The sequence below is a fragment of the Rhodnius prolixus genome, unplaced genomic scaffold (genome assembly GCF_049639745.1).
Source record: "Rhodnius prolixus isolate KJV_2025 unplaced genomic scaffold, Rpr scaffold_7, whole genome shotgun sequence".
NCBI classification, from domain to species: domain Eukaryota; kingdom Metazoa; phylum Arthropoda; class Insecta; order Hemiptera; family Reduviidae; genus Rhodnius; species Rhodnius prolixus.
The window spans coordinates 12034256-12050725 of record NW_027411582.1 but is presented as its reverse complement, the minus strand read 5'-3'; the positions used below and the strand labels follow the sequence as shown (position 1 = coordinate 12050725).

At 34.5% G+C, this 16470-nt stretch overlaps 1 protein-coding gene across 8 annotated transcripts in view; it reads left to right on the top strand.

Annotated features, from left to right (window-relative positions):
• Eip93F (Ecdysone-induced protein 93F) overlaps positions 1–16470 on the top strand; it is a 356990-nt gene that overhangs the window by 171187 nt on the left and 169333 nt on the right. For 5 of the 8 annotated variants that reach the window (XM_074114090.1, XM_074114094.1, XM_074114098.1 and 2 more), the window contains exon 2: positions 14048–14124. The exons of the other annotated variants lie outside the window; for them this stretch is intronic. In XM_074114090.1, the coding sequence (XP_073970191.1) occupies positions 14061–14124 (64 nt within the window). In that variant the 5' untranslated portion in view covers positions 14048–14060. The remainder of the gene's footprint in view (positions 1–14047; positions 14125–16470) is intronic. 8 annotated transcript variants of the gene reach the window in all.

The following is a 16470-nucleotide window of genomic DNA, read 5'->3' as shown; positions in this document are numbered from 1 at the left end:
AACAATTTCAAAACATGATCGGCGTAAATTTAAAATAAACGCAACATGTTACTGGTTATAAGATAAAATAATCGCTTCTTCTTACTTAGTAAGGAGCTTAGTAATGAATTGTCATTAAAAGGTACAAATGCAAATTAAGTCATAAATTCTAAAACCACCGCCATGACAAATAGGCTCCACAAACTATAATTACGTTCATAAGATCATCTCCAATAATTGGTCAATTTATAATAAATTATACCGTTGTAATATTTTTCGATAAATTTTACCCATTCATTAAATCCCGAACTTAAGGTGAGGTTGATTACCACATTATGTTTTGGAGATGCCGTTAGCAAACATGAATTGATGGCAAAAAGTTGTTGCTTTATTATTTAATAAATGACAATAATATGGATTTATTTTTTTTGCATAAAATTATTTTTAGAAAACAATATTCTTTAAATGATGATTTTCTGTCTTTAAAAATATTTTTTTGAGGTGAAGTCACAGTATGGAAGTGGCCTAAATCACAGAACTGAATCTTCTTAATTAAAACGAAACTTCACAGATAATTTATTTAATTTTGGGATTACACAATATTGTATCAAAAACAGTAATATGGCCTTGCAGCTGTCGAAAAAAAAATATTGAACTGCTGAAAAAGACAGATTAAAAGAGTTGAGAGTATAGTCGAAAACAGCATTTATCATCTTCTAGGTAAAACATTGAACGGTGGAAGACCTTGATGAATTAGGATTATTTCTTGGCTGATTGAAAAGTCTGCATTAAATGGATGAGAAAAGAGCATTCAGAGGACTTCCTAGGCTGAGAAGAATACAGAATGCTGTAAGAAGATCTGCTAAAGGTAGGAGGCCAAACTGCGAAGAAGAAGAAGAAGAGTGACAGATCTCGAAGAATGGAAAACCTATTATCTCCCAGACGCGGAAAGAGCTGTAACGCCTTAGAAACCTGTTAGGAGAAGATTACCTTTCGGAAGGCCATAATTCAGATAAGAATGGCAGTGGATTCGGAGGCCCTAGGCTCATCAATTGGTTGGTACGCTTAATAGTAATAATAAATGAAATTCGTAGCAGAATTCAGAAATGATCGGCATATTGACAGAAATTTTATTAGAAGTTTAAATAATGGAATACACAGTTTTTGAGACATTAATGTTGACATCAAGACAGTTTAAAAGTTTTCTAAAATTTGGAAGACCCGTAATTCTCTTATTCCATTTTGAAACTTTGATAAAAAAAATTAAATAGAAAATAAAGCAATTCCGTTGCACCAAAAAATTTCAGGTAAAAAATTGTTAAACAAATAATTGCTTATGATGATCGCGTGAATCCCAAGCTAGAAGCAGTTAGTATGCGTGATCACTTAGTGCACCTAACACGCGCGTACACTAACTAGTGTTGCATAGAATAAGTAATAGTTTTACACTAATAGTAATTTGTAACATAATGTATCGTTTGTATAATTAACTAATCGATCATTTCTTTAAATAAAAATAAAATCTATTAGAAAACTATTTAAAAGATGGCTGCTTGAAAGTATAAAAGGCCCGAAGATAGTTGTTAGCACTCTTAAATTACACTATTGCACTATGAGTTAGCACATTTTACAATAGTTCTAGAATAAACACACGAGACTAATTTATTAGCTATATAAAGCACGCCTTAACTGTTTAATTATATAGCACATTAGCAGCTAATGTAAGAGCTTACGATTTTATATGCAAAACTTTACAAAGTAAAGCAATGCTAAACATGTAGTTGGTAATAAGCAGATTTTGTAGAAGCTCTAAATAGCTAAAATGCTTTACGTTGAACAGTAGAGCTAGAGCTGCGCTTTGAGTTGCTCTTAATGGGAGAGTATATTACTGTTTACGTGTAGATTTTCAAATAGCTTTTTAGTCTAAATACAAGTTTTGATGCTGTTTGTAGTTAGCATGACATAAAATTGGATATTTTGTTTATAGGCCCCCAGGGGATCAATGGTTTTTTGATTGGAACCAATCCTTGCCATCGATAATAATAATAGATCAACAATTATGTTGATGTAGGTTAACATTAAACTCCACAAATTTTACAATAACCTGAAGAAAAGGTAATATATTTACCAAAACGTCGGTATGAAGAAACAAAATTTGTGTTTGAATTTACTGAGCGCATCTCAATATTCCCCAAAATCATCGATTAGCAACGATCGAAAACCAAAACTTTCACTTATTGTTTAAGAGTTAGTTGCTTATTTATAATTTGAACACTAATATTTTGTTGATGGCAGGTCTTAAAGGCTCATTTTTCTCGATCTTGGAAATGGTTTAGCCTGAATTTTGGAGCTTTGTAAGTGGCTAATCTGATACAGAGTTGTGCTACGTAAGGGGGACTGTGTTCCATGCGGAGGCTATGCCCAGTTATGGTTGCAATCAGTAGAGTGTAATGGCAGCTGCCTTCTTGAGATAGGTTCATTATCCGTAATCCTAGGACATCCTAGACGAGTTGATGGTGCTGAACCTTGCTTAGTCTAAGACATATTCTCCTTTCTTTCATTCTACGCCACTCTTGTTGTTTTATCCTTTACTAGAATTGTTGCAGATTCGGCCCAGTATCCATGGCGGAAGTAATATCGACAGAAATCTCATTTAAAGCCCCTCACGTTATACAAAAAATTATTCCAAAATTGTAATATATTCCAATATAATTGAACAGAATAAGATATCTGATCAAAAAATTCAACAAATAAAATAATATTTTATAAAATTGTGTAAATAATAATTATTATTATTTAATTATAATTTATATTGCTTTAATTGAGAGATTTTAATTTTGCAAATAATGCCTCACAAAATGAACTCCGTTTTTGAAGAATGAAAAGATATTTAGTGGAAGGGCAATAACAAGTAATTTCATAAATTGTATGTAAAATTATGTAATAATATTTCTTTTCAAAGCCGTACGTTCACCAGGAAATTTAGAAATATTTGCCATATAAGAAAATAAGGGAAATGAGAAAACTCTAAAATGTCATTCACCTGTAATTAATAAGCAACATGCAAGATAGGTGTTACATTCGTAAACAATTTTAATATTGTTACATGCGATAGTTATTGCTTTTTTTATGAGATATGAATTAACAATAAAATCTAATTATTCAATAAAGTTCAAATATATATATATATATTTTTTTAAATTAAAATGATGCATTTTATAAAATTAAAAATTTGTTAAAACAGTACCATTTTTATCATTCAATAAACATTTTAAAAAATCTGAACAACGGCTCCTGCTGAAGTCTAAATATTGTCACTAAATCTTTCCCGCCATGATCCTGCATCACTCACAGGATGAAGTTCCAAATTCCCTCCAAATTAGCAAAGTTAATCTTACAGAATGTGTAATAAATGATTGCTTAACGTGAACTTACACCCCCAGTGGTGGGAGATTCGATGTGGTACACGGATGGCTCCAAGACGGAGGAGGGTGTGGGAGCGGGAGTGTAAGGGGCGAAGCCGAAATGTGGGTTTTCGGTTAGCCTAGGCAAACTAGCTACAGTTTTTCAGGCTGAGCTAGCTGCAATTAGGTTCTGCGCTACCGAGATTAAGGGGCGAGGAATTCAGGATAGTCAGGCTGCTCTACAAGCTATTAGTTCCTACCAGGTCAACTCAAGACTGGTTTGGGACTGTCTGGGTGCCCTGAAGGAAATTAGTGACCAGAATAAGGTCTTTCTAGTTTGGGTACCTGGTCGTTCAAGACATAAGGGAAACGAAGTGGCAGATTTATTGGCTCGGGAAGGCTCTGCGGGACACTTCGTTGGCCCGGAGCCCTGTTTTGGGGTTTCGAAGTGTGTTAAGACTGCGGCCATTAACTTGTAGGTGCTGAGTAGGTCTCAAGAATGGTGGCTTGCCATCACTGGGGCAGAGACAGGCGAAGGAGTACATTAGAGGCTATTCGGGCAAGGCTGACTGCAGAATTAATCCGTCAAGGCCGTGGGGCTATATAAGGATAATTGTAGGCCTATTAACTGGCCACTGCAGGCTCAGAAAACACATGCATCGCATGGGCCTGGCAGATGATAGCCTTTGTAGGTTCTGTCAGGAAGAGGAGGAAACGCCACTGCACGTTGTGTCAGCGCGAGGGGCTGGTCTGGCTAAGGATGTTACTTCTCGGGGAGGAAAAACTAAGGCCTGTAAGCTTTACCCGAGAGTCGCTCTCCCAGAATTAAGAGTCTGATCAAAAGGTCAGGTCTGCAGGGTGAGCTTTAGAGTGAGGGGAGCCGCAATAGATCCAAAGGGGTCGCATTGGCATAGGCCTTGAGGCCACCCTAGACTAATCTAATCTAATCCTAACATGAACTTACTGATTGGCACTAAAATTGATAAAAATCTTCAGCAGCCCCATTTAATTATAGCAATCACTTTTGGAACTATGTTAGTTTGTTTTTCGACCATTGTTAATAGATTATCCTATGGAGTTTTAGAGGTGCGGTCAATAAAATGTTTTGTAGACAAATATTTTTTCTTTATATAAATGATTTGTATAGCAAATTTATTGCTTTCTTCTGGTTATTATAACTCTACAAATTTATAATACCCTGAAGAAGATAATAAATTTGCCGAAACGTCAGTATAAAAAAAAAAAGAAATTTGTCTACAAAAAACGTAATTGAGCGCACCTCTAAAACTCCCAAGGATAACTTACATTGTAATGTTCAAAACTGCATAAAATTTAACTATACTGAAAGCTGCAACTTACAAATACTATTGAGAGAAACATCTACATTGAAGGTACAAGAACAGAGGAGAGATGAGATGTTGAAATTTTAATTTGAAATTAAAGACCACATGGAACTCCACAATTGACTGAAATTGTCTTTACTTGTTTTTCAAAGACTCTGCTTTGATCGTTTACCAAGTGAAGCCTTCGGTATCTCCCGTAATTAATTGCTTATATATAACAAATTTTGAATATATAATTGCAAATAGAATTTTAGAAAAGCTTTAATATAATGAATGAATTATCGAATTCAACTTTTCATTTCTTGAAGAGCAATAATTAATAAAATAATAAAAGATATAAACAAACTTTATTCTGTAATTGACAGGACTATAAAAATAAAAGAAAAACTGGAATAATATCTGAAACAACCTCATTAAAAAGATAATCCTTAAACAAATTTAGTCCTTCAATAAAAGTGGACTCAAGAAATAAGAAAGTGCATTGGCATAAACCAAAAAACAGGACGAACGCAAGAAAAAAAAGGATAACAGTTTTTTTAAAACCAGAAATCTCCTGGACCTACCATAATAATTTAACAGTTGACCACTGAATAGAAGCGGCCAGTTTGAGATAATACCGCAACTCGTAGACAGTTGAGATAGGGCCACAGTTATTCGACCTAGTTTCCTAAATTCTCTCCCACCTCTGGTTCATTAGGATGTTATAGACATCAGCCGAAAATATTTATTGCCACTTCTAACTATAACATTATTATATTTTGTTTCATAATTTTTGTTTTATAATTAACTTAATCATACTATAATTGACTTTATTATACTTCTTTGTTTCCTATTAGGGTGGGTAATTTATTTTTCCGCGCGTGCGATCATAATCTCATGCCCGTTTTCTTTTTAACATACGTTAATTAGGTGCTGCTAAAAAATATACAGTACCCGGATGCTGATGCAACCAACCGTTTAGATCTAATTATCCAGAATATTTTTAAATATTATTTTAATAATGAAAATTAAAAAAAAATCGGAATCCTGTACGATCACAATACTTCTTAAGGAAATGACAAAAATGGTTTTAAAAGTAAGAACTTTCCAACAAAATGGGTAAAGGCGACACCAGATAACTTTCCTTGCCGATGATTACTCTGTAGACCATTATTTGAAGTGACGAGCTGGGTTAGACGTTGACATTTTTGCATTTAAGAAAGAATAAATAAAAAAATAAGCCTAATTATGCAGTTTATGAGAATTTGTTGCATTGCTGCAGTAGAAGCCCCTCCAGACCGTTTCTCTCCGTCAAGATTAGCTTATCTTATTATTTAGACATATTTGAAGGCCGCTAGCTTAATATAAGATCTCTTCAAAAGAAGACAATACTTTATTATAATGCCTACATGATCATAATGTATTTAATGTGAACACTTCAAGGTTACATTCTGATTGTCCAGGTAAACTAATCAGCTGTAGTAGATCTTTTCAAATCTCTATTATCGCTTACTATTATTGGACCAATAAAAATACGACAAAGAGAACTTTTTATATCTTGATATAATGCATCTTGAAATCAGCTTTACAGGAAATATAGAGCAAACTGGGCTAGTTAATTAGTTCTCTTGATTTTAATCGATATATTTTTTCGAGAAATCTAAATATAACTTTTTTACAAAATCTCCAAAAATCATCAAAAAAAACGCTGGAGGCCGGCAGTGCAGTGAAAAAAGCTCCCAGCGCCAATAACCTTAGATGTTGTCGCGCCTTAAATCATAAACAAAAAAACAAATAAAAATAATGGGGGCGTTTGCGTAAGTTATTAGCTCAGTGGTTGACGTACTGGATTCAGAAGCTTCTTACAGCATATTATATGATAATGAAAATTTTGTCTGTAACGATAGAACTTTATCCGATGACCAGCAGTGTACAGAAAAAGACGAACCAGTCTAAGCACCTGCTCTATCAACCTGTAGCGTCCAAACATCTCAAATCTAGCCTTCTCATACCGCAAAACAAACCACCATAAGATTGGTGTATCATCCTCTACTCGCTCAACGCTACAAAACGAATTGAGCAATGAAGTGTATAAAGCTTCCGGCGCCAATGAACTCAGATGTTGACGCGCCTTAAATTGAAGAAAGAAAAAACAAACTTTTCCTGCAGTAAGTTGACTGAACTGATTAAAAAAAACCCTTTTATCTGATTCAGGGGACCACAAAAATGAATATGTCAGGATGAAAAACTCAAAATGGAGAATCTGTATCATCAAAATTCCTTCTTTTACTACGTCTAAAGATAAAAAATAACTAACTAGAATGGACGTTTTAAACAATACACATATTGGACCATAACTTAACAGGTATGTTTGGATTAAAACAGAAGAATTATATGGCAGAAACGTGCTTCAGGCTTAGTTTACAAGATGGCGCCAGGAGTTGAATCACACGGTGACAGGTGTCCCTTTTCTTATTTGTTTTATTTTATAATTTTTATTTCCACTCTTCTGGTATCAATTAGCATTACTATTTACAGAGCAACAAGTAAATCCTAACAGTTAAGTAAAGTAATTCTTTTTACCAGTTGAATACCCGAAGCCTAGCCTACAGAATGAATTATTATTATAAGTAATTCGCTAAAAATACTCCTCCCTCAAAATATATGCACAGAATCTTCCTGTAAACTACATTCCTGGACTGTCTCTATCTGGCTGGTGAAATGAACACTTGGAGTACGATTGACCATTCACAGAAATAGTCACTCCTCAGGTGACAAATTACGTCAGGAGTCAAACTCTTTCTCTGTGCCTCCTTATTGATGTTTTTGGCTTAACTCACTTAACCCGGAAACCGCTGACTAATTTGAATTGAAAGCGTTAGTCGGATGAAATCAGAAAAATTTGGGACGAATATACTCGCTGACCGACACGTGTGGAAATCGTGGGTTTTGATGACGAATGCGTGCGTATTTGGCTTGTTGATTATCTGCTCCCATACAAGTTAATAAGACCCACCACACACAAAAAACATTTTTAAAAAGTTAAAGTAAGAATAATTATTAAGATTAACTAAATAAATTATTACCTTAATGCTCAAATAATGCTCAAAGCTGTCTACATATCTGGAAAAAAGAATAAAAAAAGATTAATTTACAATATTAAAAATGCGGGCCCATTAAATAAACCTCTCTACTATTTATCAAAAACAATAAGACAGTTAATATGAGGGAAAATTTGAAAATGTAGCTTTCCAAAAAAACTCATGTTTTTTTATTTGCAAAGCATCCGGAAAAGATAAGAGCCCACAAAAATTTCTGATGAAATTAAAATTGTTGTACAAGGGTTGATCGTCAAAAAACTGTACGAAAATAGTGTAACGTTGAAAAACACACAACTTTGACAATTTTTTTCTCTTTTTCTATAAGAGATAAAATTCCCAAATTTTCTTTATAATATAGGGCAAATCCTCCTTTATAACTGTATTTTTTTGCAACAACCCAGATCTAACAGATTTTGAGAAAAAAGTTGCCGAAAATGAGCAAAAACGGCATTTTCAGAAAATGTTCTTGTTCTTGTTCTTCTTGTTATCTTTTTTGTAAACAACGTAGCGCCTAAACGCGCCAACCGATTTTCATGAATGAAGTGTCATTCGATTCGAAATTTTATGTAGATGTGCCTTTTGGCGGTCTCGACGCTGTAAATCAAATAGGAGAGGAGCTAGCCCCCATGTATGTGAGGTCTTACTAAATTGGCTTTTTCTTTCAGCGATGTTCATTTTTCCTTTTAGGTATTTCACAGAAAAGTTTTCATATTTTGGATTTTGAATTTTCCTCAGAATTTTATCTTTAAAAAAGGTCTTTTATTAATGTATCTCTCAGTCAGTACGTCTGAATTTAACCACCATAAATTAAAAAATTAATAAACGAATGAAACAAAGTTCAATATTTCGTTTTAGCGAAGTGATTAGCTCAGTTGGTATCGCAGTAAGCTGTAAATCGTGGTTTTAAATTCAGCCGCACTGTCCTAGGAGCCTTTCAACAGCTGACTGTAGCGAGAGAGCACTATCAGAAGGACGGCTGTGCAATGTGAAGGCACTGGGTACTAATTACCATTAGATTTTGACGCACTTAAACTTCAAAAAATAAAAGATCGATTACGTTTTTAAACAAATCAAAATATAGCTGACTGTTTATTGTATCCGTGAACCGTTTTTAAGACTTCCATCCATTATCAGAGGTAGATTACAAAGTTTGGGGTTGAGAGTTCGGTGAGTCGTTATTATACAGGGTGTATGCGGAGGAGTGGTCGAAACTTCGGGATGTGATTCAGCAGCTCAAGTGCAACAAGAAATATTCTATTCACTTTGGCCCGGTTCTCAATAGTGTCCAAGATATTTGCATTTTTAACTTTTCCGTCGATATTCACGTTTTTCACCATAAAAACGGCCGTAACTTTTCAATCCTTTATCCTCCAACAAATCTGCTTATTCCGAACGAAAGAGCATTAAATTTCCTTTAAATATGTTCAATACCGAGAGGTACATAATGGAGGTTTTTTGATCAAAGTTAATTAATAATAATTCAAAAATAAAGGATAGAAAAGTTACGGCCGTTTTTATGGTGAAAAACGCGAATATCGACGGAAAAGTTAAAAATGCAAATATCTTGGACACTATTGAGAATCGGGCCAAAGTGAATAGAATATTTTTTGTTGCATTTGAGCTGCTGAATCACCTCCCGAAGTTTTGACTACTCCTCCGCATACACCCTGTATAGTATTGTGACTGAGTCATAAATCAAAATGGGAGAAAGATCCTCTCCAATTTCAGCGATTATTTTTTATTTTTGCCAAGCTTTTTGGCTCTGAGGACTAGCTTATCTTCAGGGGCTTACGCTAATTAACAATCATAATTTGTATCGTTAACTTCAAAGATTGGTGTGTCTTCTATTTTGACTGAATCTGCGATAATCTTTCTTCCTTTTAGAAGTAATTTTGTTTCCATCTCAAGCAAGTGTAAAGAAATTTGAATCCTGCACAGCAGATCTAACCATAATCTCATGAAAAAAAGTCTTCAAAGAGATAATTGGAAAATACTTCACCTCTTGATCACCTGTTGATTGCAATGAATGGACATTTTTAATTCCGCATACATTCTAGACAATGTCTAAAATGGCAAATAGAAAATAATAACAATAAAAAGACAGCCTTGGATGCTCAACAGAAAACCTCCATCCATACACAGATTCTCCAACAAATGATCATACTTAAACACTACTTAATTCATTAACAAAATGACCTTCTGACTAAAAATTTTTTTATTGTTAATTCTAAAAAGATATAATGAGAAAACCTTCACCAGAGCTGATCACGATTCGCCATAAACTTAAGGACAACTGGCTGGATTCAGCCAATCATAACTTGGAATTTTTTAAAAAAAGTTGTATCACTTATATATTCTTCGATGAGACAAGTTTATGTTTTTTTTAAGATGAATGTTGTACAAAATTTAAAAAAACAAATGAAATGCTAGGAGCAATCATCATGAATAATTTCTTAGGGATTTTATTATTTAATAATAATTATCTCACTAATAATTTTTACTTTGTCTCGGTACTTTTGACAAGTTACTTATACTGGCAGATTTATCAAAAATACTGTATACGAGGTGTGGCTATTAAATAACGAGACTGATGCTGCTACAGAAGAACTATCCAAATCCTAACGACCGACAGCTGTACAGCGTAAAGCCTTCTCTTTCGATTGCAGCGTCTCTCTCGTGTTTATAGAGAAATCTGTCTGACCGGAACCGTCCGTTTGTGTAAGAGGTGTTAGTTTCGTTTTGCCGCAAAACATGATACTACACATGTAGTAAAGCCACGAATTGTCGTGAAATTTCACATGAAACTGGGTTAAACCGCTACTGAAACTTATCTTTTATTAAAAGATGTTTATGACGATGAATGTTAATCAGGTGCGCTAGAGTTTTTGAGAGGTTCAAGCGTTTCCAAGATGGCAGAGAATACGTCGGAGATGATGACCGCCCGGGGTTGTCCTTCCGCGTCCAAAACGGATGAAAATATCGTTTATAATTAATCAACATTACTACCGTGGACCCGATTTGTGGAAGAACAAGTCATGGGTTCTCCATCAAGACAACGCGCCGGCCCACAATGCATTATCTTGCAAGCTAGCCAAGTACAACATCCCAGTTTATAAGGCCATCCGCCTTATCTGATCTGGTCCCATGTGACTTTTTGTCTGTTTCCCAAAGTCAAATCTGCATTAAAAGGAACACGATTTCAGTCCGTTGAAGCTGTGAAAGAAAAAGTGGCACGCGTCATGCAGGAGCTCACAGAAAAATACTTTAAAATAAAATGCTTTACAGCAATAGTCTCGTTATTTAACAGCCACACCTCGTAGTTGGTGACATTTACGTGTGTTATTCCATTCTCAATGTGATCATATTGATAGCTTTAAGGTCAAAGATTCAACTTGCAATAAAAGCTTCAATTTCTACTGCAACAACTTCAGAAATATAGTTAACTTACTACTAGTATCGTACATTATAATCTTTAAACAACCAATAAATTTAGCATTTATAGTGCTACACAGAAATTAACACTAGAATGTTGTTAAAATCAAAAAATCTTCACGCAGACAAAATAAAAGTGTTTAAATAGGATCATGCACTTTTTTATAAAATAAAATAAAAAAAAAAGAAGATAAAAGTGAAATCTTTAGAAAGAGCCACTTGGAGCTTGCGGCCTTGTGCTGAACCAAAAGCTACTATAATAAAACCACAGTTTATGGCAAATTTTATTGCCTAATGTCTCCCACGCCTTATAGGACAAAAAAAGAACCATTAGACTAAAGGCCTTAAATTAGTTTTGTATTGTAACAATAATTTATGCTTTCTGAAACTGCACGGTTTTATATTCTCTAAATGGCCGACAGATGTGTACAAAAAAAAACTGTATAAAGATGTGTTTATATTTTTAAATTATTTAGAGCTCAACATTGAAATATATGGACTCGAAACATAGAAAGATCCAAATTATTAATTTAAGGCGATACCTAACAGTTTCTAAATTCGATTTTGACAAAAAGATTGGTAGAGACTTCGCAAATCCAAGTTCGATGGTAAAAATTCTATAAAAATGATCGTTCCCTAAATAATAATGTTATTTTCATTTTTATTTTATTTTGTTAATTATTTTCATTAGTTATAAGCAATCAGTGAATATTCAATATTCAAGCAATCAATAGGCTGTAGAGTCTTTTGATCCACTGCTATCAAATATATCTTGAGGCTCCTTTAGTGTCTGGTTTGTTTTACAGATTGTAGTCAACTGTGAAGTGTACAAAGTGACTGTTGGAATGTGAGTGATGAGTTTAGGGTTCTCCAAGCCCGAACAGTTGAAAGTAACCGTGAAGTAGGATTCCTCCAACCGGGATAAATACAGCAGTACTCTTTTGTTTATGCATTAAGATTAAGATTAAAAAACCGGGACAAGACCTATGCCCCACGGACCGCAGCCAAAAGAGGCTTATTGGGTCCCCATCTTTGGATCTAGTAGACGAAACCTCCCCCTACTAAGAAAGTTATAAGGACTTTGCGTACTAGTTTTTTTGGCGCTACTATCTCCTTTGGTCTCAAAGAACCAAAGGTTTCATAGCGCAATCGACCAACAAGTGAGAGGCTGTTTCCTTCACTTCTCGACACAATCTGCACACAACGGCTCCGCGCTAATAAGCCTCCACCTTGTACTGGTGCTTTCTAGACGTGTCGTGCCCTGTGAATAGGTCTGTAATCAGAGTAATCTGATTTCTGTCCAAGCACAGAGTCTCTTTGGTTCTTTGTTTACACAGCCGTGTAACCTCAGGAAGCGTCACTCAGTTCTTTTCATGTTCACTCCAGATCCAGCCTCTGAGAGCCACAAGAACTGCACACCCCTTGGTAATCCCCAGGACTGGTTCCGAGCCAATGAAAGGAGTGTTAGCTCCATTCCTGGGCAGTTGATCAGCTATTTCATTCCCCATTCCAGCTTAACTTTGTTGTGCCGAACCAGTTGTTCTAGGGCCTTTTTACATTCCCGAACCAGGGGAAGAGGTAGTTCTGAAGGAAGTAAGAGCCTTCAGTGCAGCTTGACTGTCCGAAAAGATGCAGATCTCCCTATTTCTAAGATCCATTCGCAGGTTTTTCTCAGCACAAGTTTTGATGGTAAAGACCTCGGCCTGAAAGACTGTGGCGTATTTCCCAAGAGCTCTCTCAATGAGTATCTCAGGTTTCACCCCATACACTGCAGCTCCGGTACCATAGGCGATCTTTATTTCTCTCTAACATCTACCAAAACATCCAGCCTGATCGATGACTATCTATCTGAGGATCTCGCTAATAAATTCCCTCTTAACATAAGATGTCTCTAGACTCTTTTAAGAGCATATTTCAGGGGGGATTTTGTGAAAGAGAAGTTTATATCTATCCAGGTTTAAGTTAATATTTCACTCTGTCTTTCGCCTTCCTTTTTATATTTTTGAGAAAATCTTAAAGAACATGAAGAATTGATTCAGTTAAGAGGCACATCCAGTTTGATGACTTTGGCCAAAAGCATTCTCGAGTCCGTTGGAACAAATAGACAGAAAGTTCGAATTTTCTGCAACTTTTCGTTTTCAAAATGTGCTGCCCATCCAATCTAATGACATACGTTCACCCAAAAAATGCTGGCAAATTTGTATAAACCACTTTATCATTACAAAAGTCCACAAAGAAAACTTTCTGGTAAGAACTTTAAATCTAAAATTAAAGTTGAATGCAATTCTTCGTCTTAAGATAATAGGAAATAAAAGACTTACAACTGAACTATTTGTAGAGAGCCTAATATTTACAGAAACACTAAACAAATTCTTAAAATTAATATACTGTATAATGTTTTTACGAATTCAACATTTCAAAGTGGGGCTACGATAAAGAAAATATGGTACTTTTATAGGTTTCCATTCCCTCACAACTTTGCCCCTTTATCGCCCTCCAAGGCCCTATTAGCACAATATTTATTTTAAGGCCAACTAAGGAGTAGGGTAAGAACGTTTTGGGTAAAACACACCAACAATAATGACTAGATCAACAATGTAAATGCATACATATCAGATTTTTACTGCCCCAACTGGGGTATCTAATTGAGATAACCTCAGGCTTCCCCCCAAAGGAAGAATACTAATAAATTGATAAGAACCATAATATTTTGGGCCAAGACAACAAAACAACTTGAAAAAAAAAAATGAACGTTAATTATTTAATTTAAATAAATTTAAAACTAAATTTGTTCACATTATTGTTCAAGTCAAAGTGGAGCCATGCAGTCTATGATGATGCTAGTGAAACAGCCAATAGAAGATTTCAAGAGGAACAGTTACCATGGTAATTATCTATTGATTTTATTATGACTAATTTTTATTATTATTTATGTAATTTTAAGCGAGTCAACATTTGAGGTCATAAGCGCCCTGAGCTTTTTTTTCAAACTTACGGACAGTGTTCTCTCGTTACTAGCAACACTATCCACTAATGTAAGAAGCTCATAGTAAGAGAAAATCTAACGACCAGCAACTGGATTCGAACCCGGGATCTGCACAAGTCCGCTTATAACTCCATCTACAAAATTTGGCACGATCTCATTACTTCCTAATACGTGGTGTACAGTTAGAAAAAAATACTAATAACCTAACTAATTGGATAAAACAGTAATTTTTAGATAATAAAATGGAAATTCGTTACATTAATAATAAAGGAATAACCCAATCTGTCCGTCTTACACAACCTATTGAATCAAATCAGCATAGACGGAGAAGTTGAATTTTTTCCCGCTAGGAGTGCTACTATCCACTGCCTTTTTTTCTAATCTGCAGTTAGTTGGCTTTATTTTCTCTTATTACAGTTCTCTTAATGAAGTAACCAATCATTTATTGTGATTAAGGTAATTTTGAACTTTCGACATGAACTTGACCGTCATAAAAAAAAAAAGAATGTAGTGTTTTATTAAAAGATGAACGCTCATAAACTACATTTCAAGATATTTATCTTCTCATGCAATGGCTATAGTTCAAAATAATGTTTACACGCTATTCCATCGTCTCACTTTAGATTTATCTAAATAAAATAATATTTAATTGAAACTAATAAATTATTGAATTAAGTGCACAGTATTTATGTTTAGATAGATCAATAATGTAACCATATTGAGAGTCTTATGTTCGAGAGATTTTTATGCAATTTGGAAGCAAATTAATTTTAAAATTAACGAGATTTTGGTTAATTTTCTAGACCCGAAAAGTGTTTTTCTTTTTTCTTTTAATAGAAATCTCTCTCCCCCACCTTCTTTGGAATGTTTACATCATTATCTTGATTCTCCTCCCCCAAAAAACAAAATTTTTGAGTCGAGAAAAGCGATTTTCTATTATTAGTTCAACCAGAGCGGCTCCTTCTTGTTTGACTTTTTCGTAATATAGTTTGTTGTTATTATTAGAAACAAGCTGTTATTGTGTATAGTGTTTGTAACAATGTTTTGACTACTTGCGGAGTAATTTTGTACGAGGTTATATAACAGAATGTGCCGTTATTGACGCACGCATGCTAATATAATACTAATGTACTTACATCTATCTATTATTCTCGCCTACTTTCAATTTATTGTGAATTAAAATTTGTAGACAATTCGTTAGTTGAACCAAGGTTTTATGTTTTATGAAAGGTAAACTAACAAATTTAGTAGAAACAATAATTGTAAGCTCATTAAAAGAGTCATTCATTAATGCACATCTTTTCTTTGTATCCTTGGTGAAAATGTTAAATTTTAATTGGCCGATAATAGTGTAGCCTTCCGTTTCTCTTTCATTAATTTTGTTCGTAGAAAAAAAACAAAAAACTTTTAAATACTGAGTTTTCCTAAATATGAAAAATTGGTTTTGAAGGATGCCGCTTTTTCTGTCATGCGATCAAGTGATGGTGAGGTTATTGATACTTCAGACTTTGGGGAAGATTCCGAAGGGTTGTTGAATTTTGGGCAGTTTGAAGTGTAGGTAAAGTTTGGAATTAAATTTGGTGGTGTCTCGAGATTTGGCTAGTTCAAAGACAAAAGGAATTTTTAGGTCTATCTATGATAGTCTGATTGCTAACATAGAAAGGAGCGTAGGATTTTTTAAATTTGAGGGATTGGATGCGGTTAAGGTTGGAGCCTTTGACTAGTTCAAGCCCTAATGTTTAGATTGGGGCTAGTAGGACGTTATAGGGTTTCTTTTTGTTCATTAAGGCCAATTTGGATCTTTTTTCGAGCAGTCCTTTAATCATTCGATGAAAAGTACAGTAATGCCTATTTTTTCAGGCGGACTTTACATCCAACCGAATTAAGTGTCATGAACGGAGGCGACTAACAAATATGTTTTTCTAAAAAGTTCTCATATTAACCATTAAATAAAATCCAAGGCCGAGAATCGAACCCACTAAACCAACAATACATCTTAGTTTAACGGGTCACGCCTTTAACCGCTCGGCTACTCCGCTCTGATTATTCTATAAACTAAGTTAACTACATGTCGCTTGTCGAGATTGTAAAAATTGCATAGAAAAATAAAAATGTTTTCAATAAACATTAGTGGGCGTGTAATTATCAAATTTGTGCCCACTTATCGAGAAATAGGTAATGGTTTGAGCCATAGATACGATTATTGAAATCAAAGTGAATCTCTAATATGGTAATTACTTTCTTGG